This window comes from Rhea americana, unplaced genomic scaffold (assembly GCF_003343005.1).
Source record: "Rhea americana isolate MKP2758 unplaced genomic scaffold, rheAme1 scaffold_444, whole genome shotgun sequence".
In the NCBI taxonomy this organism is placed as follows: Eukaryota; Metazoa; Chordata; class Aves; order Rheiformes; family Rheidae; genus Rhea; species Rhea americana.
This window is the reverse complement of record NW_028186584.1, coordinates 119,469-145,567: the sequence shown is the minus strand read 5'-3', so window position 1 is coordinate 145,567 and position 26,099 is coordinate 119,469. Positions and strand designations below refer to the sequence as shown.

At 37.8% G+C, this 26,099-nt stretch overlaps 1 protein-coding gene across 2 annotated transcripts in view; it reads left to right on the top strand.

Moving 5' to 3' along the window:
- Positions 1–19,471, top strand: part of PPP6R2 (protein phosphatase 6 regulatory subunit 2) — a 102,883-nt gene extending 83,412 nt beyond the window's left edge. The window contains exons 18-24 of one of the 2 annotated variants that reach the window (XM_085315942.1): positions 126–253; positions 2,570–2,745; positions 4,234–4,396; positions 4,788–4,876; positions 6,024–6,231; positions 15,511–15,663; positions 17,824–19,471. In XM_085315942.1, coding sequence (XP_085172068.1) covers positions 126–253; positions 2,570–2,745; positions 4,234–4,396; positions 4,788–4,876; positions 6,024–6,231; positions 15,511–15,663; positions 17,824–17,875 — 969 coding nt within the window. In that variant the 3' untranslated portion in view covers positions 17,876–19,471. The remainder of the gene's footprint in view (positions 1–125; positions 254–2,569; positions 2,746–4,233; positions 4,397–4,787; positions 4,877–6,023; positions 6,232–15,510; positions 15,664–17,823) is intronic. The other variant, XM_085315943.1, reaches the window with a different exon arrangement.
- The last annotated feature ends 6,628 nt before the right edge of the window (positions 19,472–26,099 follow it).

The following is a 26,099-nucleotide window of genomic DNA, read 5'->3' as shown; positions in this document are numbered from 1 at the left end:
ATGCAAACACCTTCATGGTATTAGTTGTGTATAACTGCTGTATTATGAACTTGCTCATCAACGAAATTCTTTTCTCTTTCTTCAAAGAACAAATGGAACTTAATTTCTTTTTGATACTCTTTTAGCCCAATGCTTCCCTCTTTGAAGCCTGTTGCAATGAACGGATCCAACAATTCGATGATAATGAGGAGGAAGAAGATATCTGGGAAGAGAAGGAGATAACCTATGCAACCCAAGTTAAATCAAGAACACGGTAAGATGAAAAGAAAAACTCATTTTTCTTTTCAAATGCTGTGAAGCTACATTTTAGTTAATTCTTTGTTTAATTATAWCTTAATTATGTTGTGTGAAGCCTATTTCTTGCATAAAATAGTGTTTTACGTATCACACTTCTGCAAAAAAAGATGGTTGTCTTGAATGTGAAACAATTAGTTTGAGAGAATGGAATAATGATGGAAGCACCAGATTATTGAGTATATTTTCAAAGATCAAAAAATAAAAGTTTAATTTGATAAACTTAGAATTTACTCCTTTCCTCATGTTTGAAGAGGAGGAGACTGAGAAGATTGTAGGGCTGAGGACAGTAGATAGAAGAGTCTTTTCCAAAAAGTCCAGYGAAAAAAAAGATGTGTTTTGCCTGACAATTAATGATCTCCCTTATCTCCCATGGTGCATCTCTGGCATTGTGAATCATTTAGCATTTTTCAACCTTTTAGTATAGTCAGTTATTAAAAAMAGTTATTTCTATAATTGCAAATCTAAAATATGAATACATAAGGCAAAAAAAATAGTCAGGAGCTTAAATTCTATTTGCCTAATATTATTAAGCTGATTTTTTTTCTTTTTTTTTTTTTCCCTAATACATAGCATTTATATCACAGTAGTATTCATCTCGTTTGCCACTATTTTGTCTGCTCTTATCAACCTCCAGGCCTGAATATGGCACTGGAACTTATTTCCCATTACATCTCTGCAGATGTCTTTTGACAAGCAAAGTTCCTAGGAACTTGCTATTGCTTCTCTGCATTTTGTAAGTTTTGGGGAAATAAACTCTATAAAAGGGATTCAGCATCAGTTGATTAGTTCCCAACTTCTACTTGAACTGAATTACTCTTAAAAAAAAAAAAAAAAAATTGATGTTTACATCCCTTACAAGTGCAAGGAAGAAGCTGTATCCTCCAATTAAAATAAATTGTGTAGACTTCAGCACAAGCAACCATAAACGTTCATGATATATATAATTAAAACAAAGGGCAACTTGCAGACTTTAGGTTTTTGATCTTTAATGAGAACTTAAAAGCAATTGGCCATACAGATTAATCTTTAAAATTTAGATATTATAATTTCTTAAAAATAAATTGTTTTCCTGTTTCTTTATTGACTATTAGATGCTAATCTTTCATCTCTCGTGTCCATCCTTTGAATGTAGAAAACTTATGACCAATTACAGGTCTTAATCAGGTTCCATTTGGTATGTGTAAAGGCGAAAAATTTTGTTTACCATACTTGCTTTGATTAAGTACATTTCCTCTCATCTAGTTTACTTCCTAATAAAAATCTATAAAATGTAACTATGTTAATTGAATTGGGCCTTGGGTGTATCCTTTCTGGTGTATAAGGTTGACATAAATTGAATCAGAAACAAATATCTTGTTACTAAGATGGAATATTGTATGCCTAGTTAAGTCATAATTCACTTGGAGATAATAAGTTTAACTCAACTTGGTGATTAAATGCAAATCATTTTTTCAGTCATCAGTTATTTGGAATTTTCTATGAAAATTATAATACGAGAAATTGCATTTGCAGCATGTTATATCTTCCGTGTGGCTATGTGTATTGATTTAGTTGTTCTATCTACTTTCTGCCCTGCTTTACSTAAGGTACTCTCAGATAATTTAATAAGTATACTGTATTCATGTTTTTCTTCAGTAACAAGTGGAATGTATAAGGTCATATCTAATTGCATCTACCTATATACATTTGATTTTTTGTGGGTGTTATATTCTCTTTCACTCTCATTTTTATTTCACTGTCTTTCACTGTCTATTTTTGTTCCTTGTATTTTAGTGTGGTAGTAGTATTGAACTTTTTATTTAAATTAAACTGTATGATCTGCAAGGAAAAAATGTTTTTTTAGATTCTTACAAAGTACTAGAAACATGTAACACTATTACAAATAATACTTGGTTTATAAAAAAAAAATTTTTTTGTATAGTAACTAAATAGTGGCTGATGGGAAGTTTCTTAAAATGAAATCCTTTAGAATTGTGCAGGGGAATATGAAAAGAATTAGTGGGATGAATTTTCATGAATATCATTGGACTATGACTATTAGGAAGAACTTTATAATGGAAAATTAATTGACTGTGCAGTAGCCTCAGTGGAAAATACAGAGCACTTTGTCACCTTGATCCAGCTAAACTGTGACCTAAGCACTGAAAGATATGCTGTAAGAAAACATCCTGAATGTTCCTTTCTTTTCCCCTTTTGGGGGTAGGAGGGAAGCAGATGAGGGATAAACTAGCTGCTGTAAGAGGTCTTTCTAATTCTGAGTTSTGTAATTCAGGTTTGGAGCATCTCAGACCTCAGAGAGTTCATCAAAAAGTGATCTTGAGAATGGAGATCATGACGGTAGTGTGGACTCAGAAGAGGAGGAGGAAACAGAGCATCAATTGCCTCCTTCCTCAGCAAACACCAACAGGAACAATACTTCTGAGCAGAAAGACTCTGACTCCTCTGAAGGTAAAGGCTTTACCTTCCTGTCCCATTTCAAACGAGATCTGTAATCCTTGCTGTAGAATGACAATCTGCAAGTTGCCTGGYTTCTATGGCTATTCTGTAAAGCCACCTGTACAGATGAGAACATGAATTTCAGTATTTATTTTTTGTCTCTGAAATATTAGTGAGACTAAGCCCTGCCCAGCTTCTTCAGCACAGGARTGTGTTGCTTCAGTTATGCTAAGACAACCACACAAGTACAAGTAATACTATTAACTCTTTTAGTATAAAAACTGAAAAACAAAACAGTAGTGGAGGATTACAGCATTAACTTCTTATATACCTAGCCAAGTAACTCCACACCCTGTATATCTTCATTATTCTGCCTTATTGCTTGTCTAATTTTTAGTTTGCATGTTGTAAATCCATTCTTGTGCTGCCTAGAGGAAAACCAGATAGACAAGCTTTTCCCAGAGCAGTGATGCAAGTAATACTGTGTAAGTTCATGAGACATGCAGCACTGTCAGCAGAACAAATTCAGTCAGGTGAAACAGAGGTGATATTTTCCCACAGCTCTTTTTTTCTATGATGCCTGCTTTTGGTACAAATATTTTCAATTTTAAAAGTTTTTTTTATATATATATCTGGTGTTCCTATGTGGTAACTATGAAAATAAAGTGTATTTATTTTGTAATCAGCTCTCTGCAGCCATTTAGTAGTGTCATTATTTTCAGTTCTTACTAGGAAGAACCAGTACATATAATACAAATGACAATCTGTAGATACTGTGCATYGGTGTAATTACTCTTTAGAGATTTTGGCTCAAATTTTGGTTCAATTTTTGAATGAGTCTGGATTTGTTGGCTCTCCACTCTGAATTTTGTTGCGTGCAAATCAGTTTACACAACAGACCTATGCAATGCAAGTAAATTATCTTTCTTGAGGAACGGTCATGAAAAACACTATTTAAAAAATTATGATCTGTAGGAATAGAAGTATGTTCTAATAAATAAACAATAGGCTGGACCTTGGAAACCAAGTTCTATTCTAAATTTTGCTCTAGATTATTTCTGTAATCTTAAACATTTTAATCCGTGTATCAATTCTCTACCTGTAATTTCTCTACCAGTAATTGCCAAGGTTAAACAATTAATGTCTGAAACAGTTGAAAACTGCATCTCTTAACTTTTGGCAAGAAAATAATGTGTTTAAACAGAGTTCAGTTGAAAACAACTGGCTCAATGAAATTCATAAGGACATTTTTCTTAATCAGTGCTTCTCTTTTGTGGATAACAATACTTGTCAAAAAAGGGATTTTCAGGTTGATTGTAATCTGAGACAGGCAGCTTCCTATAGATATCAAAGAGSTGCCAGTCCCAGTCTTTTTTTGGGGGGTCTTTCTTTTTTCTTTTTGGTCTTTTTTCATCTCTGGGAGCACTTTGGGAAATTTTTGAGAAAGCCAAAGATTCTGAAGACTCATAGGAATTCCASTCTGCTTTTCTGTGTCTTCAGGATCTGGATGGACAGCTGTGTTTGAGCCAGTGAACTCAAAGCCCCCAGCACCCTGTGTTGCCATGGATGTTGGATCAAGTGTGTGGGATTCAGCAGCCCCAGAGAACACCATGCCTGAGGAGAAAGGATGGGCAAAATTCACAGACTTCCAACCTTTTTGTTGGTAAAAATGGCATAAATTCAATTATTTTTTTTATAACTTTTGCATGAAAGAATATTTGAAATATGGTTTGATGGAGCTCATTGATTGTAATCTTATCTTCTTCTCTTTCCCTTTCCCTTGCTGTCTCTTTTATTTTGTAATATGATCTGAGTATTCTATATCAGGGCTTCCTACTTCCCTTTGTCTTCCTGTCCTTCTATTCACTGACATTAATATTCATGTACAGCAATATGGTGTGTATTGCCACTGCTGCTAGACTGTGACTATAGAATAAGTAAACAAATAATTTCAAATAATGTAAAGATATTTGTGTAAAAAATTAGTAACAACCAAGGTATCTGCACTTCATTCTCAAGGCTTTTTTCCCTCTTTTTTTCCCACTCTACTATAGCTCTGAGTCGGGTCCACGATGCAGTTCTCCTGTGGACACAGAAAGCAGTGATTCAGATGGAAACCCAAAACAGAGTCAGGACAAGAGCTGTAAGTAAGAATGTTACAAGACAAAACAGATATATAATTTAAGCTGTTTGAAGTATTGCATAGCATACCAAGTCTACAGGGGAGAACTTCCTTCCAGTGCTGCCTGCCTTACCTTACTTAAAGGATCCCTTCTGTACAGAGTTCACTCCATTAAAATAATACTCAGAAATCCTGAAGGTTTTGGGGGGATAATCCTGTTCCACAATAAAAGTATTAAATTTATTCTTGTAAGTGTTGATATGACAGAAACAATTCATTTGTAAACTACTTGAAAGTGCTACTTTTAGCCATGTGCTTGATTATAAAATCTCTTACCAAAAATTAAAAGGATATGATAAGTTATCCTATTGGTAATTGTGCCTAGCCAGCTGGATAACTTCAGTTTGATTTATTTCCCTCTTCTTTTCTGTGCAAGGAGAAGAAAAATTAAAAAATACTGAGATGGACAGTGCGCTACATTTCTCTGTTGCATTCATTTTCTAGTGTATTCTCTCAACTAAATTCCAAGATTCAGTTCAGCAGARCTCAAAGAGCGTGTGATGACTACTTTATTGATGCACATTATTTAAATCTGCCTGTCAGTCAAGCACTATATGTTGAATTAAGTTTCCTGAGCACCTATCAAAATTGTGAAGAAAAGACTTCAAGAAAAGGCTCTAAGACTGCAACGCTTCTTTTCTGCTTTCCTGAAAGGAAAGCTCTTGACAGGCATGCATATGGAATGAAAAACAACAAAGGGTTTAAAAAGAATAGCTACTCAAGTTTTACCATAACAAGTTCTCAGAGCAGTTGTAGTCAACAGAGATATCATGGACTACCTTAATCCTCCCTTCAGAGTAGTCACCTTTTGTGAGCTTTGCAAGGAGTGAAGGGAATAGTGTGCTCTAGTGTTTGTCTTGAACACAAATATGACATGTTGGGACTTTCCTGACAGAGAACTCTAATTTCTTTTTCCTTTTGTTTGCTTATTTAAAAAAAATACAGCATTCTGTCTTAGTTGTGAGATATGCACAAAAACCATCATGTCGAAATTTGCTGTAATTGTAAGCATTCCATTTGATACCATTGTACTTACTTGAGGTTGTACCTGAAGAGTTGTTCCCATGTTTTTGTTCATTTTGCAATGTGAATTCTTTATTTTTTTCAGTCAGTGCTGCCTCACCCTGTGTTTGGAATGTCTGTGTTACAAGGAAAGCACCGCTAGTGGCTTCAGACAGTAGCTCGTCTGGAGGTTCAGACAGTGATGAAGAGGACGATAAAGCTGATATTGTCACGGAAACCATCAGTACAGGCTCAGGCCAGGAGACCATCAAGCTGACTATGGATGCAAAAAATGAGAAGGCTGTTTTCACCAGGTGCGAAAGGAATCACCTTGGGGTGGGGTAGAGCTCTATCCTGGTTTGATAGAGTACTGTGTCACTAGGGATTAATGTGTTCCTTTTTCTGTTTTTTCCACTATGGCTCAAAGTGTTCTATGCAAGGATGTCTTTTAGCTTTTCTTGTCACGTTATGATAAAATACTTACAGTAGATTTAATATAAGAAAAATGTGTGGTTCATTTTAGCCACTACCCCATGTCACAAAAGGATCACGCATCTGACTGTCTAGCTGCARCTCAGGTTAGACTCATGGCAGGGATGCAGTGTTAAATCCCATACAAAATTCATGCAAAGCCTCAAATGATGGGTAATACAAAGTCTGATGTGGAATCAGGGTGCAGTCCTGCAGGAGGAGGATTTAAATGACTCAAACTATCATTTTTCCTGTATACTCAAAGTATAACATTATACACAACAAATTATAAAAGATGCAAAATACCAGAATAACATACGGTAAATTCTGAGATTTGTTAACCTTTGGTTATCAGGCAATTTGGTTTGAATTGCAGATATCTAATCTATCATACTCTTATCATTTGAGAGCTGCTGTTGCTTTTGAAAACAGTAAGCTTCTAGTTCATTTTGGAATGTCCATAAATTTTACACAAAATCAGGGTGTTTGGATCTTTCCTCRTATTCCTTACAAGTATTTGGTCTGTGATTTTGCTTGTTGGGAGTGCCTGTATTTTATGCATCTAACTCAGGAACAGATATTTATGTTTTATAATGTGGTTATGTGACTTTTTTGGGATAGTCAGCATGAGCTGCTTGGCATGCCAAAATACTCCAGCAGATAGCTACTGGGAGTTAAAAAGCAGTGGCTCAAAAACCAAGTTGGATTACGTAACTAAGTAAAATAGAAGAGGAGGAAGTAAACCAAAGGTAGGTTTGGTTGAGCAAGTCTGAATTGAGCTCTTAATAACTGTTTTTTATTTTTGATGTCTACCTCAGATGTTCTTCAGGTCCAAAATCCAGTGYCCAGCAATTGTACTCTTTGAAATAGCCTTTAATATGTTCCTTTATATTTTTACTAGAGGGATCTCGATTTCAGAACGAGATTGCAAAGATGATTCTTTTGTCTGTGTTTGCAGCAATCTTTACTGTTTTCTTTTTCTTCCTTTCTTTGCTTTCTTTCTATTTCTGCTTCTCTTGCTGCCTTTCTCTCTTGCTGTGGGTATTGCTCAGAATATTTAGACCTGCAGTCAGAGGGTATGTATAATGGTGACTTTTTCAGGGTTCCAAACATCCACCTGACAAGTAGTTTCTCCCCTTAGTTACTTAATCCTGGGTTGGACACAGAGCTGTTGGACTGGGAAAGCTCACATTTTCACAGTCAGTTAAAACAGATYCTAGAAATAATAGTTTTAAAAATTGCACTTGAGGTTGTGTATAGTCCTTTGWGAAAAGAATGTGTACAGGCAACACATGTTAATGAACCATTAAAAACAAATATGTTGTTTAATAGATTCATATGTCATGTGTCCTTGAGCTTCTGCCATTCCACCTGTTTCTGAGCTCTTTCTGCAAATAGGAATTTGTTTTATTTTGAGAGGAAAATTCATGTTCTGTTCAAAATGACTATAGCAAAGCCTTGTGATCTGCAGTTTGCTAATGCACCCAGTATTAGAATTTCTGTCTGTTCTTACTAAGTGGTAAAGTAAAGCCTCTTGAGACCCTCTTATAATAACAATACTCAACATTTTACTTTTATAGTGTTAGCTATAATGCAATACTAGATACACTATCCAAGTCAAATACTTTTTTTCAGTTTGCTGAAAAATTTTAAATTGTGGTTCTTTACTAGTTATTTTCTAAAATTCATCTATTTAAGTGATGTTTCCCAGTCACTGTGCAAACTAGCAAGAATCTGCTTTAATTTTCCTATCAGACCAGAGACAAAAAGAGAAATAAATGCACTGAAATAAACACGTCTCTTRACTGTTTCATTTGAAGAAGAGTACGTTACGGAACACATGTATGGCTGCTTGATGAACAGAAAGTTACCTGACCTCTCTGGGCAGGAGATTCAGGAAGTGTGGCTCAGCATGTATCTCCATTCTCCAGAGACTGGAGATTTTCAAAGTTGTAAGCTGCATCGTATTTTAAAATATTTTTAATTACAACATGTGCTTATTTTACTTACTATTTTACTAAGTGATAATGTCATTTAACAAACTTGAAAGTTTCTTATCTCTTTCATAATTAATCGAGTCTATGTGGCATTTACCTCAAACTACTTGCCATTTGGCTGTACTTTGTTCTAGAAAAGTTCAGTAATACTCAAGCTGTTAGTCAGTGATCAAGCAGGAGTATTCAGAATACCAGTATTTGAAATAATGGCAGGTTGAATTCAAAGCAAGCAACTCTGTAAAGATCTTAAAAATGTCTGGAAGGCTTTGCTAAAGTTGTAGAATTAATCCATGAACTAGGGAGGTGAAATGTGAAGGTTCCTTCAGCAGTTTTAGTTTGGACATGTTTCACAGTTCTTATGTTTATTGATATATGGGCAACAGCATAAACAGTAATAAGATTTGCATTTAATGTGGAAAGCAGAATAATGAATGCTAAGTGGATGCAATGTGATAGGTACTTTTGGTGGGAAATGACTTGCCATTTCCATGTCTGTGCGCCTAATTTTTAATTGTACAATATTAATCTAAGCTTTTGCATTTCTTCTTCCTTATTTTCAAAAGCAGTCTGAAGTGTTTCACTGCTGAGCTGTTCAAATGAAGTTTCTAAGCTGCTCTTTTAAAGATGAGCTGCTTAAAGAAAAAGGAGTCAGCTTTTGCTGTTCATGGTGATAGGGATTTGGGATGTTTATAACTTTTAATTTCTCTCTCCTTTTATTAACTTTTCCTGAACTACTGATGCTTTTTGTTTTTAATCTATTTTTTTGAAATTTGTTGAATATATTTACTGTCAGCTTCACTCTGTTGCCTCCTTTCCTGAGTAGTCTTGACCAGATACCAAACATGAAAATGAATATTTTGATAAGCAACAGAAAAAAGAAAGTTTAGAATGGAGGCTGGAATTCCATCTGAATAATAGTGCTTGCTATCTATTTTTTAAAAAAATGCATTTCTTTTGTGTCTATTTAATACCAAATCTCAATTCGTACATTACTGAGCTTTGGAAGTAAGCATTGTAAGTGCTGTAGTGATTTTCTTAGAACTGAAATGCAAATGATACAAAACTAGTGATTTCTGTATTTGGAAGTATTGTGTTTCTCTGAAATCACCTTAGAAGTCTCCTCTTTTGTTTTTGATTGCATACAGTTCTTGGGTGAAAATATTTAGCTTTCATTCTAAAAGCAGTGAAAACCTTAAATTCCTTCTGCTGAAATAGCTCTGAAATAACAGCTGGCAATGGTTCTTTCCATTGCTTTAGGCATGGACTCCAAGGTGAGAGCTGGAATTCTCTCCACTGCATGAAGGATCCAGAAAGGTCTGTGTCAGGCACAGCCCTTGCACAGAACAACCAAGCAATTAATTTGCTTTTGCTGTTATTGAGCAAGGAATTTTAGTGCAGCATCCGCTTACATGCAGTAGAGAAAATAATCCTCCAGTTTCCCAAGCTGAATGGAGTTACGTTGTCACAGTGGATGTTTCGAGCTCTCCCGTTTTGGGATACATTTTTCTTTTCTGTCTTCTCCTTCAGTTCTGTTTTCTGCCTGCTGACTGTTCATCTTGCATGACTTATGAACTTGCTATTGTACATGAAGAGCATGAAAGATCAGCACAAAGACGGTTGTCTTGCTTGTGCCTTGTTTTGCAGACTAATTGGGAAGAGTTGCTGAATGTTTTAAATAGATTAWTAGGGAAAAATAAGCATGCTGTGGAAAATGAGGCATGGAGCATGACTCCAGCATTTTTGTAAAAATTAGCTATATATCAGTATACTTTTATTGAGAAAGAAAAGTAAAAGCAAAGTGACTAAATAGAGGCCCCATTTCACTGTAAAAGTCTATTTTTTTCCAACTGAAGATGAACATTTAGTGCAATAATTGACATAGATTGGATCTTTTATGCTGGTACATGTGTTGGTGCTTATAATGTAAGATTGCATGTAATTGGGAAGTCAGATCTTCCATGTTGTATGATTTTGTCTAATAACTAGCCAACAAATATTTTAATAGTCTATTAAGAAGTATATATTTAGCATGGCTGCCATTGCATCTCTTACTTTCTGTCTTTTGGTTGATTGTTGCAGAGTCTGTTTTTTAAGGACTTGCTTATGGGCTCAGCATGAGACTTGTGTTTAGGTATGCTTTTTATACAAGTCTTGCTTCTTTGTTTATAGTACCACTGTTTTTCCTAGCGTGTCTTTACAGTGTTTTAATGTCTGTGATACTTATTAATTGTTTACCAAAGAGACTAGAGGATATCTAGTGTATCCCAGGAGCCACAATAGTGAGCTTCAGAGGTGGGTAGAATTGAACTCTAAGGCTGTTTTTTTTAGAATCAAATCCATTCTTTCCTGAAATACTTAAAGCTCTTGGATCATTCATGACTACARCCCGAATTCCTTACAGCTCTTTTAACAATGAGATGTAGAACAATATTGCACTTAATTGATTGCACTTAATGCATATTGTGAAAAGCTGCATTAGATGCTAAAGCAGGTGGATCCCTGTCTAGTAGTACAGTTCAGAGTCAGGCTGGCATATTTGAAACACCTACCAAAACAGTAATAGTTTAATTTGCCTTGCAAGATCCAAGAGGCTCTCCATAAGCAGATCAATGGAAAGACAGGGCGAGAGAGGATGTGTGTGTTGCAGGAGCGGTGTAGTCATGAGTCTTGTAAAGAATTTTGCGTGGTGAAACTAGGCAGGAGAGAGGTGTTGAATAAAAGTTGCAGTATAAAGTATTTTCTCCATAAAGCTGTAGGAAATTGCTAGAAAGAACTGAAGTGTTTTCAAATATTAAGCAAGCACCTAAAGTTTTCATCTTTGTAAATGGAGCAGCATATGACTTTATTTTAACTGTGTATCAATTTTGATACAGAATAGTTTTATGAGAACTGCCGTAGTTAGGAAGTGTGAACGTCTTCATTTAATCCTGTTTTTCAAGAAAGAAACTCCTCTTCAAGGAAAATAGTTGTATTACTAATTTGAGGAGGCTTTGTATTTGTGGGATTTTTGCATTATAGCAAAAAAATGAATAACCATTTTATAGTACCTGAGGTCTGGAATAGGATATATAATATTTCTGATATTGCAAGTATTATATTGCATGCAATCTTTGTGGCAGATTTTCCTCTAAGAAACAAATTTGCATAGTTGAAACTCAGTAGTTGAGAGAGCTACAGGTTTTCAGAAGCATGTGAAAAGCAAATGTCTGAGAAGAATTCATATGAGGGCAGATAAGAAAGTGATACATCCTGTATGGGATCGTCCTTAGCATCTTCTAACAGAAGAAGTCTCCAAAGGCAGCTAGAAGCCAAAGTTCATTTTCTCATCTCTCATGTAAAGTAATCCRTGTGCATTTGGGAGAGGGCTCTTAAGGGCTTCTTGAAATACAACAGATAAAATATTGTTACGGCTTTCCTCAACTACCTTGTCTTTTGATTGTTGCAGGAAATGGTAAACCTGTTCACTTTTCCCAGTGGTGAAGGACTGTATGTGTATGTGTACTGTTTGCACAGACACTAGCAACTTTGACCAGTAGTGTTTCTGTAGCCTTCCTTGTCTGATGTATGAATACAACCTTCAACATAAAATAACAGGTTTTGAAGAAGCTATGCTTCTGTTGATTAAGATCATTATTGTAATTTGTTATGTAATTATTCTAAGTGAAATTGAGTGCTTGGCAGTACACATAACCTGGAGGAGACTTGATTGTACCTGCCTCATGAGCTTACTGCCTGAAAAAGATAAACCAGAATAATGTTTAAGATATGTAAGACATCAGATAACCTGGAAGAGTAAACAATAAACTTAATTATTTCACTTTCACACTCTTTACTATTCCCTGACCTGCTTCAAAACAATTTGTGAATTGTGCCATTTGATGGTATTCCTTAGTTCATCCACCTTCAAGTGAATGAGGCAGAAACTTGCCAAATATCATAAATATCTAAAGTTGGCTCCAGCAGGAAGTATTTCTTGCCAGTGTCTGCAAGAGCGCATAGATACTTACTCCTCGCTGAGATTCCCAACCGATTAATTGCCTGCTTTGTTCACTTTGCAAGAGACTAAGCAATAGCCCATTGCTGCCACAAAGTTTCTTCGGTCTCTAGAACCCAAGGTTATCTTGAAGCTCCCACTCATTCAGAAAACCTTGTTGCGTTTACATGGACGCTGTCCTCTTCAGGGCGTTTTGAGTTCCGCTGGGTCATGCCTATTGGGAGGGGAGCTTGATCAGCTCTGCTAAGCCAGATGCCCGCACAACCTCGAAGTGAAGGGGAACACCACCCGGCCCTGTGCCATGGCAGTCCRGAAACCAGTAGTTGAGAGGATACTTCTTTCAGTTTTTTTTTATGTAGACTGACTTACTTGCATAGACTTTTATTTTATGTKTTCTGAGATTCTAGTGACGCATATGACAGGACCTAAAAATGCCGGTCATACCTTCTAGTCTTGTTTTCAGATAAGGCTGGCAAGCTGGTATGTTCAGCTTGCGCACTGAGGGTGCGATGTTTGGAGAAAGAGAGCACTGCCTGTTGTAAGTGACTTCCAGAGAGCAGTATTTACAAAGCTGGTCATTAAGTTGCACAGTTTGGCTACAGTATTGGGGGAAAAAAAAAAAAGACAATTCTGACTTAAGCCTACTGGTAGATTTTTTTACAAGTGGGCTTGGATTAGAGCCACACTAATTCTCTCCGGGGTGGGAACTGTTAGAGGTCTGTGTGCGGGGCTTGTAACAGCAAACTAGAAGAGGCTACGGTAGATATAGAGTGGGTTGCTAATATGGTTTCTTCTTTGACAAGTCCTAACCAACCTCATGCGAGAAGAGTTCTGTTCTTTGGCAGGTTGCGTGCAGTCTGCGCCGCCCCCTCCTCAGCTCTGTCAGGGTGTGCAATGGCCTGTAGCCCGGCGGGGTGTTTGCCTCGGGGGTGGGAACGGGCCGTTCGATGGCTTGTGCTGGCAGCAGGGCTGTGCCGCACTGGAGTTTAAAGGACACCTAGCTGCTAAGGGAGAGCTCACCAGAGGAATACGTTAGTACAAAATGTGTACAGATACTAGTGTTTATTCTAGAATTGAGTTAGATAACTGTTAGGCGCCCTCTAACCTGGATCATAGTATTCTGTGTTCCACATCACATGCTAGTTTATTTTTTAACYTGTTAGTTTGGCTTTTAAGTATTCTTCTGCAGAGATTTGTGTGTCCAGCACAAGACAGATAAATTTCTGTGCTCCCTTAGTGATTGAGTTCCCCTAGGACTTCGTAATACTGGAATCCTTGTGTCAGGGAAATTTGAGTGATTGAATTTAAGTTTATCTTTGACCCATTTAAACCTCAGGAGCTCAAGTTTCTTGTGTGGGAGGTCATTTTCTTATGATATTTATGGCAACTTAAATCACAGAGTTAGTTTGATTCTCTGTTGTCTTATCTACAGTTTCTCTAAAGGACATTTATGTACTTTTAAAGTATTTGTCACACATTAATTATCAGACTCTGGTTATATGTATACATTGTATACATTATATGTATATGTGTATACATTATAAACTCCTCTTTAAGTTACTGACAGAATTGCAGCTCAGCCATCTAGTGAGCTTTCCTTCCATTTTTGTAAACATTCTCTCTGCCAGGTGGATAAGAAATCATACTTGAAACTGGGTTAAAACTGTTAGGAAAATAATTCATGTTCTTGTTTTCGCTCTACCTTCTTTGGCATGTCGTTATTCACAGAAAAAAGTATGACTGTATACTGTCTATGTATATCCTGTAGGTAATAACCTACTAGAAGTAAACAGTATGAAAATCATACCACGGGCTGTCCTGTATTAAGCAGGACTCACCTCTAGCAGTAAGCATCTAAACCCTAGAGTGAATACAGACATACACATGTGTGTGTAGAGAAATAGATACGAGATTTAAAAAACAGATAAATACACAATGCAGTTGGACCCTGGTAGTCAGAGCGTTCATCATCTTATAAACCTTGTTTTTGTGTTGCAGAACTACTCACTCTAGGATATCCATGGTTTAATTATGTTGATCCTAAACGTGTTCATCTTCAGGGTATTTCAAATAAATTTTCTTTGCATTTAGCATTATTTTATTTTACTGTATATAGAAGGCCAAAAAAAAAATAGTGTTCCCAGTAGTCACTTCACACAGAAACATGGGGTTTTTAAATATGCGTGTAGAAGATTTGGAGGTTTTCTGCTGACATTTTTTTTTTCAGGATTTCATCATTTGTTTTGTTTTAGGGATACATCATTAGAAATGTAGTCCCGCAAGCATGTGGATCTGTCATGTTGTATGTTACTGAAAGCAAGTTGGTTTTAGCGCTATTTGGCTTCAGAAGATACCGTTTGTGAACATCCAGTTAACTTCTTTCTTCCTCAGAGTTTTTAGGTTCTGTACTTAAATTTTAATTCTTTTCTAAGTGGATGCAGAAGTATCAGTTACTTGGGAAAAATCTGTGGTTTTATAGCAGCATAGGTACCTGTGCTAGATCAGAAATACGCTTTACTAGAGTGAACAGTTTAAAGAACTATGGGCTTGAAAATGTTCTAGACTTTCTGGGGTAAGGGAGGACAATTCCAGGAATGATGAGCTGTAACGGTACTGGTAGTGTCCAGTTACTGTTACAGGTAAGTAGTGTGTTTCTAGTTTATTTCTCCTGTTTGTGACTTGATTTTCTACACCCTCTAAACTTGTAAAATCTTCACTGAATGTACTTAATGTTGCATCCTTTCTACTGTTAATCCAGCAGGCTCACAGTTTGTTTTCTGTGTGTTCACTCACAGGACAATGCACCAACAGAGTTAGTTGCAGAGAGTATTAAAATGTCTTGTTTTCAGGCAATGATGGTACCTGAGAATTCATAGGCCTGATTTTGCTGCAGGAAATGAAAATGCCTTTCTTAAGGAATTACTGTTCTTGTGCATTTTTAGTGTCTTGCTGAAAATGTAGCCTCCAGAATGCATATAATGCTTTTAAATTACAGTTTATTTTTAGTTCTTATTTCTTTATGGGAATTTTGTGGCGTGTGTTAGGTGAGGAGGAGGAATGGTTTTTTTCTCCATTGGAATTTAACTCTCATTCATTGTCATTTAACTTGAACTTGAATTCTTCCCGCACAGTGATGCAGACTGCATGGTTATTGATAAGCTGACCATCACTGACATCGGAACGACAAAAGCATCCAAACCAYTGAATGCCGCCCAGCACTCTGAGGAACACCCAAACACCGCAGCTGTTGTCACAGCTGGTGCAGAAATGGCAACAAAAGACAGGTGAGTAGCTGAAAYGTTTCTTACCACCCTGTGTCAGAAAATTGATTTTTACTATGTCACTGAATGCGGTTATTCTTGCAGTAGCGTATGATCAACTGCTATATGATTAATACATCTTGAGTGTCTTGGAGTGTGTTAGACTGAGGATAGTGTAGAACTATTACCTTACAACAGTATGTTACATGTATTTTTGAGTTTAGAATCACAGAATGGTTGAAGTTGGAAGAGACCTCTGGAGATCATCTAGTCCACCCCCCCCGCTCAAGCAGGATCACCTAGAGCATGTTAGACAGGATCATGTCCAGATGGGGTTTGAATATCTCCAGAGAAGGAGGCTCCACAGCCTCTCTGGGCGACCTGTTCCAGTGCTCTGTCACTCTCACAGGAAAGAAGTTCTTCCTTATATTCAGATGGAACTTCCTGTGTTTCAGTTTGTGCCYGTTGCCTCTTGTCCTGTTGCTTGGCACCACTGAAAAGAGTTTGTCCCCRTCCCCTTGACACYCTCCCTTCAGGTACTTGTACACATTGATAAGATCCCCCCTCATCCTTCTCTTCCCCAGGCTRAASAGGCCCAGCTCTCGCAGCCKYTCCTCATAGGGCAGGTGCTCCAGCCCTCTGATCATCCTTGTAGCCCTACRCTAGACTCTCTCCAGTAGCTCCATGTCTCTCTYRTCCTGGGGAGCCCAGAATTGGAAACAGTACTCCAGATGTGGTCTCCCCAGGGCTGAGTAGAGCGGCAGAATCACTTCCACTCASCTGCTGGCAGTGCTCTTCCTAATGCACCCCAGRAGACCATTGGCCTTCCTGGCTACAAGAACACATTGCTGACTCATTGCTTGGTTTATAGGAAGTTCTATAAAATCACCTGTTTTATCATTAAAATAATGGCCTTTGATTTCTTTCTGCTGCAGAACAAACATTCAGATAGCATGGGTTTTGTTGCTCAAATGAACTTACAGATATTAACAGTGAAAATACTAYGAGAGGAAATTTGGATAATGGGCTTTGAAACTGAAGCTGGAAGTAATCTTGAGAAATGACACTTACAGTTTTTATAAATGTGACTGCTAGACACATTTTAAATATGCAGACTGATTGTTCTGCATATTTAGTGCTGTCATCTCCACAGCCTTGTGGCCTCTTTCCTCGCTGAATCCTCTTGGAACAAGCCCACTGTTAGACTGAATCTCAAATGATGGTGCTTTGCTGAAGCTAGACAACTGGGCCATCCTAGAGAAATTTCTTCATTTACATACTTCTAGTGAGAAAAAAAAATCTATAACTAGTGCTTAGAACTTCATGAAAATTCGATCCGTCARGGTCTACTTCAGTAAAATATGATCTGGGTCTCAGGTATATTACTTCTTATAGCTCATCTGTACAGCTGCTATGTAGCATTTGAGTCCACAGCTTACAACTGGTATCGCACAAATTCTAGGGCTAGTTTCAACACGTCTGGCAGCAAGCTGATAATCCCTTTGGGTAACTGTTCTCTGCTGCTACACTGCAGGTACTGTCAAGGCCCCTGAGCACAGCTATAGGCAAAGGATGGTGAACTGGGAGCTGAGGAGTACAGCATGGCAGGTAGAAGCAATCACCCCACGGACAAGGGGCACAGTACCACAGGACCTCAGCCAGTGATTGCCAGACACATCCTTGTCCTCAGACAAGTCAGATCTCAGAGTCTGTGTCTCAGGAAGGTCCGCGGCTAGGCACAGCATACATGTGACATAACTCAGGCAAAGATCATGCCCAATGGCCTGAGCTTAAATGCAGATCCCAGGCTAATGGTTGATGGAGGCCCCAGTGAGGCTGGTCAGGTCAATTAGAGCTTGTTKGTATACTCAGAACCCCGATGCTTATGTTTCAAATTTCTTATTCAATGAGTTAATTAATGTTGTGTAATCAGTGGTTAAAGTTGATTCTAAATGTCCATTTTGGTTTCTAAATGTAATATTTTGTAAAGGATTTCGAAGAGGTCCAGACTAGAAAGCTAATAATGCTCTAGTGGGTAGAAGAAACAAAAGTATAGGAAGGTTGGCTCAGATACACTGAAAAGGAGAGTTTCCAGCGTTACTGCCAGGATGAAAGTAAGCTTTAGGAGTGAGCATGGTCTAGTAGTTGTATTTCTCTAATATTACTCTTTTGGTTTGTCTGTAGGAAAGAAGAAGTTTTGCCCTGTGCTGAAGCCACATTAAATGGCCCTGCTTGATGAAACAAATGCAATGGGACGTGTGTGATCCAGGCCAGGCTGCTACCTGGTGATGCAATTTGTCAGTTTTTTTTTTTTTCATTTTAATTTTATTTTTTAATAAATGCTGCATTGATGAGAGAGCTGGCATTCAGGACCAGACATGCAGTTTCAACACCAACAATCTGTTCTGAAAGACACTTGCATTGTCTAAATGTAGCATTGATCAGTTAGTCATCACAGGAATGATGGGATCTTCCCAAGCAAGCCTTCTGCCTAATTTTAGTTCTTTGTCCCCTTCCCTCTTTCCCTTGTTTTTGTTTTGTATTTGGGGTTCAGTCCTATTTTCTTAGTGTTATTGCACACAGTATTCAGCTTCTCTTCAGAAAGGTAGCAGGTCTAACGCTGGGACTTGGACAGTGCACAAAACGTCCCGCAGTCGTGTGACCAAAGTTCCTGATGGAGCTGTCTTTGGGCAGCATTTGCACCGCTTTTGTATAGCAATAAAGCCTTATCAGAAACATTTCATAGGAGGAAAAGATGCAAACACTTTAAGTGGGATGGAGCAGGGAGGGATTTTATTTTATGTTTCTGTGGGGTGGGAGGGGAGTCATTGACATTGTCCCAAGCCAGAGGCCAGATAGTTAACTTACTGTAAAGCTGAACTCTCTCAAGAAATGGGAAGTCTCTGCGTTCCAGTGAGTTGCTCAGCGCTGTCTCCTCTGGAGACATGGCAATTCACTGCAGGATCTTGAGTGGTTTAGCAATTGGTCTCTTCTGTCCGAGCCATCAAAATTCAACTTCCCGGATGTCGTCCTCTGTTGGCTGGAGAGTATGCAAAGAAGGTAGCATGTTGTTTGCCAGCTAAGAGGATAATGATCCACTGGACTGCTGCCATGCAGGAACAAGAGCAGATATGGCACAAACAGGTTATCAGGTGTTTGCTGACTAATGTATTTTCAGATTATTATGGAAATCTGTTTCTGTTTGTTTTTTGTTCTGTTTTTAAAATTTTTAATGGATGCAGGAACAGCAACACTTTTGCACTTTGTACCTAGTGACAACATTGGAGAATGAAATGGCCCCAGCACAGGACTCCTGCTGTTATTCCACAGGTAGTCGATCATGGAGAGATTTTGGGTGGGGACTTAACTGCTCCCATGGGATAGTAGAAAACAGTATGGAGAAATGGACTACGCTTCAAACTGCCTGGGAGCAAGGTCAGTTAAAGGTGTGTACTTGACCCTGGAACACAGGATCTTCTGCATAGGCTGAAGGACCTACTCCTGTAAAGACTGTATCAGTTTCAGACACAGGTCTGCACTGATCTGTGCTGGCCTCTGCAATGAGCTTGTTCCCAGACTGGACTTGTGCACATAGGTCATACGGGTGTAGATGTTGGGCCACTTGCAGAACCAGGCTCAGACTGGTAACAGCAGATCGCCATGAACAGTGCTCATTCTATAACCCTGTAGTCTAGATACAGAGCTGGGCCTGCTTTTGTGTGTAAGCTGTATGCTGAAATCCACCTGTCAAATGTTAATACCGCTTATTTTATTAGTCCAAAATCTAAGCTGGAAAATCATTCACTTTGGAATAAAAGCATGAAGCTTGACACATAGGTAGCCAAATAGCTTATTTTCAAGTATATTCTCACTCGTGCGTAATGAGGGACTTTACCCTGTGAGTATGAAAAAGTACCTCACACAGATCTGTTGTTATGAGCAAAGGCATCCCAGCCAGACTTCAGTCACTTAAAAAAATACGTAATTTTTAACTGTGATATGTATGTAGTGTATATGAAATTTTCTTAACTGTGTTGAGAGGGGGTGTGTGTGAGGGAGTGAGATGAACAAAATGTTTTCACTGTTAGAGTCAGTCCGTTCTGCTGGATCAGTATCCGACGGTGTCGTACCCACAGCACAAAGCTATCATTATATGCTCAAAGACAAAATATTTTCGTTTTTGATCTTGGGGAAAACAGAGGATTTCCTTTGTTAGAATGTCAGATATGGAGATTACAGTGCAGAAAGTAGGATGAGATCACTGTGTGCATCTTGGAAGTTTGTGTGCTAGGGTTGTGGGCCACTTGTATGCTGCTGACATAGCTGTGATTTCTCTCAGCTGCAATTACTTGGTAAGCTGGTGCTTTCATGGCGTAGCACTGTTGTTCTGGAAGTCTTCTCACTCCCTCTTTGTAATTTAAAATAAATAATTTAAAGTTACATTGTGCTGGAAGGAAAATCTCACTCTGCCTGCTATTTAGAGGTCAGTCCCACTCTTAGCCAAGATTTTCAGAAAGGATTAGTAGTCTTGAGTTCCTAATTGGAGACGCATTTAAGTCTTAACTTTCAGATAATTGGTGCTAGATATTTTCTGAAAATCAGGTTCTTTTCAGGGTATTCTGCAAATGCCCACAAGTGATACTATGAAAACTGAAAAATCATTCATCAAATACAGTATCAATGCACTTGATTCCAGCAGTTGATTGAAGACCATGTTTGGGCTTCTGTCCCATTAAATAGCAGATGATGACAATAGTTCTTTTCCAGTCTATTCTCATTCACAGTTCTTGCCTGTAATGCTTGCAAGTTCCATCATGCTACAATTATGACTAAGTATAGTCTATTTAGGATTGAGAGATTAAGGGAAAATGTCCATAACGGGCAGAGTTTGATCTTTCTGTTTTCTTGATACATTTTGAGCCACCTTAGTAAACAGGTAAATGATCTTTGCATTAGATTACATCTTAAAGGTCCTTTTTTTAGATCTGCTTGCAATGGTTTAAGAGACGTCTGTGTTAGCTTAAGTCCCTTTGAGCTGTGCTTCAGGTCGTGCTGACTGATGTTGCAAGAATGCTGATTAGTTATATCCATGTGATCTGTTCATGATGTCTTGGTTTTCAGGCCAGTAACCTCCACCTGAGAAGTAGTATGGAACAGCTGGCAGCAATAACATCATAGAACATTTCAGAGAGATATGCAAGGACATGTCTATATATGCCTTTTGTTGAAAATTCTAAACTTGTTTGTTAGCTTTTGGCTTTGAGTCTATAAATCTAAATGAAAGCTTTAATAATAAATTYGAAACATATCCAGTAAGCAGATCTAAAAGCATAGTGTAGTTACTGAGAGGCTCGTTATCTGAAGTTCATGAATTTAATTGCTTGTGTCCAGTTACTTCTGTGGTAAGATGTCTTATCAGCAGTTAAATAGATTCACAGATATGCACAAGCTTTCTTGCTTTTGTGTCAGTGAATGATTCTTCCACATTTGGGATTTAAGCTCCAAATTATATCTCATGGCCCCATTGCATTGTTCTTCACACCAGCCAGCAAACTGACCTAGAAGGTTTCTCATCCCTGTAACTTGGGAGTTTGCAGTTCAGAACAGACCTAGAGTCAGGTGATGGTTTCCTTGCTTAGCTCAAATGATTTTACAGGCAAATTGTTCATAAAATTCTCCTTGTTTGCACATTTGAACTCCCCTTCTCTCTGCTGTCACAATGGGTGTGTATAGATTTTTATGGATCCACTGTCTCTAGTCTGTGGCCTGCAGTTCTCTTTCAGTTCTCTTTCAGTCCTCATTTCTGTCTGAACTTTCTTCCTGGCCATTTTAGGCTACTGTCAAGAGCTCTGCATGGCAGTTGGGCTTCTGACTGCTATTCTGCTTTAGCTGACCTTAAGATAGTTGTTTTAAACGTTGAATGAGTTGATTGAACAGTTGAGTGAACCCTTTCTGTAAGTCATGTCCAGTCTCAGAGTTGTGTCTTCTTGGGTCTGTTGCTCACAGTGGCAAATCATGACACAGTTTGACTGCTGGAAGGTTTTTTTGGGCAACAGAAGTGTGCTGTCTTCTCACTGAATCAGAATTGTGCTCTAGGTAAGGACTGTTGCTCAAGGTTAGAGCAGACATATTATCTACCAAAGATGGATTTACTTGACCCACTGGTATCCTTTAAAAAATCATAGACTTGTTAGGATAGTTGGTCAGAAAGCAATGAAGACTAGACGGAAGTTATATTCAGCCCTATCTTTCCTCATTTATATGCAGTATTTTGAATCTGTCCATATCTACACAGTATAAATAATGTTAGTTCTGTGTACACTGATGAGTGTGTATATAGATATATATTTGCAATATGTATTATTCTGTATATATTTATACACACACAGTTGGGTATTGTAAGCAATCTGGTGAAGCAGAGACTCAGAGCACAATCAACTTGATTTTTATATGTGTACAAGTACATGAACAGTAGCAAGTCGTTTGTTGTACAAGACCAAAACCAACATAGCATAGCCTACAGGGTAAATGTTTCTTCTAGAACATCCTAGTTCAGTGATTTTACCCCGCTAGGCATTGGCATGATTGGATTACAAGGGGTTGGTGGCTTGTTCAGTGATCCGCGTTGCTGTTCCTGGCATTGCTGCTGCTGTAGAGCACTGCCTGTGTGCTCCCCTGCTGGGAGAGGAAGAGGAATTTTCTGCACACTTTGCAGTTAAAAAGTGATCAGATCAGCTGACACTAAATAATACTTAAATTGTAACACATTTCTCTCTAGCTGTTCAGATTGTGGAAAAAAATGTGTTCTTTTCGATGGTATAATACAGCTCTTTTGGAGTCCTGTCATGATTAAGTCAGTTGATTGTTTTCAGCCAGTTCTTGGGTTTGAATTCCTTTGCTGTCAAAGAGGTGTGGTCCTCTCTAAAACTGTGTCCATGCGGGAACCTGTGAACCAACTCAAAAGTTTAAGTGAGATAGTCCTTGAAGGAGAGTGATCAAGTGAAGGTAGTTTATTCAACAATTTCACCAGTCTTTTAGCAAAATGTCTTAATAGAGTTATAGCAGTTCAAACCGATAAAGCCTTGATTATTCATCTCGGTAATATGTCCTCAGCAAACCCAGCAAAGAAAAAATTTCTTTAGTGTCCCAGGGTTTTTTCACCCTTATTACTTTTTACAGCACTTAAGCTGGCTAACAGAATGAAAGACCAGTTGGTGCACAAATTTTTAAAAAAAGGAAAAAAAAAGAAAAAGTAAAACAGTGTTCTGCTCAATACCTTGTCAAAAAGACTCAGGTGTCCCAGCTTGCCAGCGGGAAGGTTTTGGATACAGCTGCGTTGCACAGGTGGATGAAAGTTAAGGGGAATTCCTAAATACATACCGAAAAGAAAAGAAATTTAAATGGTTTCACTGTCATCTACTGATATCACAAAATCCTTGTTCAAAAAAGTAGCCAGTGAACTGTAATTTAAATCATTATTTATCAGTGACGTAGCCTAGGCAGAGCAGGAGACCTTGCTGCCTGTTATGGAAGGTTTACACCGTGGTGTTTCACTCTCAGCTTAATCCTTCTAACCAGAGGCACCTTGATTTTTCTCCTGTCCAGTTAGAACTATACCTGAAATACAGTTTGGGGGTCTACAGTCCTGTGCCAGGGCTTTTTTAGTTTTTTTCCCTCTGTGATTGCACATTTTTTCTGACATTCTTAACTCTCTTCAGTAGTATTTTAGTCAGTATTTAGTAGAAAGGTTTTTTAGTCTTCACCTTCTGTGGTACTAAGCACTGTCTTATTGCAATGATAATCAAAACTGAAAGAGCCTCATTTTCTTTAGATACCCAGTTTATCTAGTAGGGAGAACAATTGTATAGTAGACACTCCCTTATTTCTGTGGAAGTTGTGGGAAGACCAAAGTGATTTGCCAGTTGCCGTGGAAAAGGTGCTGCAGCTTCTTGCAAGTCACTCTGGTCCTGACYATGCAATTTGATGTCCCAGGAGACTAAAAAGGGAGAAGAGTCCAGCATCCTGCCTGCCAGATGAAAAACAATTAGTCTTGATAAACAAGATAATTTGATGTTTTGCAGCATAATATTTGACTTTTTTGATACAATATAGCAGCTCATCTTGCAATTGGTAGTTGTTTAAATAATAGGTTTTCTTCTGTTCTTGCTCTTCCCAAAGCAATGATCTCACTCTGAAACATATTTAAAAATTATRAACAACTGATTAGCGGTTACAACAGGTTTTGTTGCAATTAGAAAAAATAGACAAAATGAAACCTGGTGTTTACAGTAGCTTTTTTTTTTTTTTTTTTTTTAACCCCAGCATCAGTTCTCTGTGAAATCCTATTCTGCTACTTATTTTGTTGTTTTGAAAGCACCTATATCTCTGGTTACAAGCTCTCGCAAGGCAAGCATAATGCACTTTTTTTTTTTTTTTTTTGCCAGTCCCAGCTTTAAAGTAAAACATCTTACATGGTTTTCTATGAAGTAACATTCAATTTCTCAACCTCAACCCTGTCTCTTAATGTTAATATGGGAGAGCACTCAAAGGGGAGACCTTGAGAGCTGCTGTGTGTGCAGGTTCATGAGTCAGAAGTGTACTTGTGGGCTTGTGGTGTAGTGGAGTTTTTCTCTGGTTTGGGTATCACAGGCCATTAAAAAAAAAAACACACGCAGTTGAAAAGTATTCACTTTTATGGAGAAAACTTTACAGCTTTCTGTTCAGACTGCATGCAGCCTTTAGGTTTTTTTAAAAAAATGCGTGTTACATAGGGAAGGAGAGAGGAAAATGGAGATGTGTACTCAGGCATGTGTGCATCTTCGTGAAGTCATGTTGTTCAAGGGCGTACTGTTAATTGACTTAAGCCAGGTCAAGTTAAATTCAGTACTGTACACAAAGTTCACAGTAGCCTTGTAACTGTGAGTTAACGATGCTGCACCCTTCAGAATGTTTTTAGAAAAGTGTTAATATTTATTGTAGAATACATTTCACCTTGTTGTTAGTTCCTGGCTTTTTTCTGAATACTCTGTTACTCCTTTCTCTTCTGGTCTTGTCCTAACTTGCATGGTTTCCTTAACCGGTATGTATAAGGATTTATTTAAGCCTTATTGCTCATACCACTGTCTAATCCAGAGTATGGTTGGGTGATATGGTTGAAGCTAGACTTGGAAGGGTTTAGTTTCATTTTCAAGGGCAACGTAGCAGTGAAGAGCTGAAGGCTCTCAGATGACTTATTAAACTAAAACTTGGGCTTTGGAGGCTATCAAGTGTATTGATGTTGAGTGCAGCAATATATATCTTTAGAAAATCTAGGGCTTAGACAATTATTTGTAAATGTTCTCTGTTTGACTCAATAACCAACTAATCAGGTTGCAACAGGATTTTTTTCTTTACTGAGGTTAAATTTACGCTTGTGGCCCTTTGCAAGTGTGATCTGTACCTTTTCTTTTTCAGATCAGACTCCTTCAGAGCCCRTGCATTCAGAAACTGGAGCTAGAATAGACACAATTATCTTTAGTTGAGCAGAATACCTTGCTGCTAACACATGACAGAAGAAGAGAAAGCGCTGTGTTTTGTAAATGGTCAGTATAACCTTTTTGAGGTAGGCTAAGACTGACTCGTGTGTGTTTTTTCCCTTTTCTTAATAAATGTGTCATCTTGGCACAGTTTTTATTTTATAGATTACAAATATTTACACTGTTAATTTCCCCTTCAAAACAAGAAATGTTTTTTGAAGGAAAAAGAATTACAAGCTCTAAAACAACCCAAATGTACTTGTAGCTCACTGAATTTTAGGAGCAGCCATACAGTATTATATATAATTTTTTGAAGAATAGGGTTGGTGTTCATTGAGTCAAAACCGGGATGTACCAGCTGGCCATTGTGAGCTCTTAAGTACATTATTTCCACAATTACTAAATCTTAAAATAATTCAGGATGAAGTTTGACATAATAATATTACCTTTGCATGACAACTTGCAAAAAGAAAGTCCCTCTGGTGAGGGGAACCATGCATTTTTAGTCCAATTACAGTCAGTGCCTTAGCTTATTTACAGAATTATGCATCATTTTTTTATAGCACTTAAAGATAATGAACACTTTAGAAGTACACCATGTATTAGACCATTTTTAAAATTCAGTTCARTGAAAATTTAAGATTCTTTGGAAAATGAGTTTGCTGCAATTCTTGCTGATTCCATAATGGCTGACATTTCCATCTTTAGAGGGGAGAAGGTGTTTTCAGTGAGAAAGTGATTTTCATTAGATAGTGGTTTCCCTCAGTAGTAGCTACTGAGAAAATGCTRGCTGATACAAAGTTTTGGTAAACTTAAGCAGGCGTTTTCTATGTACGTTACAATTACACGTAAACTTTCTGACAGATTTGCAGAAAATAAACAGTTTGGCTCAATATGCTAGCTTATATCATCTAAAACTCACTTACCTCATTCCTAGAAGGGCAT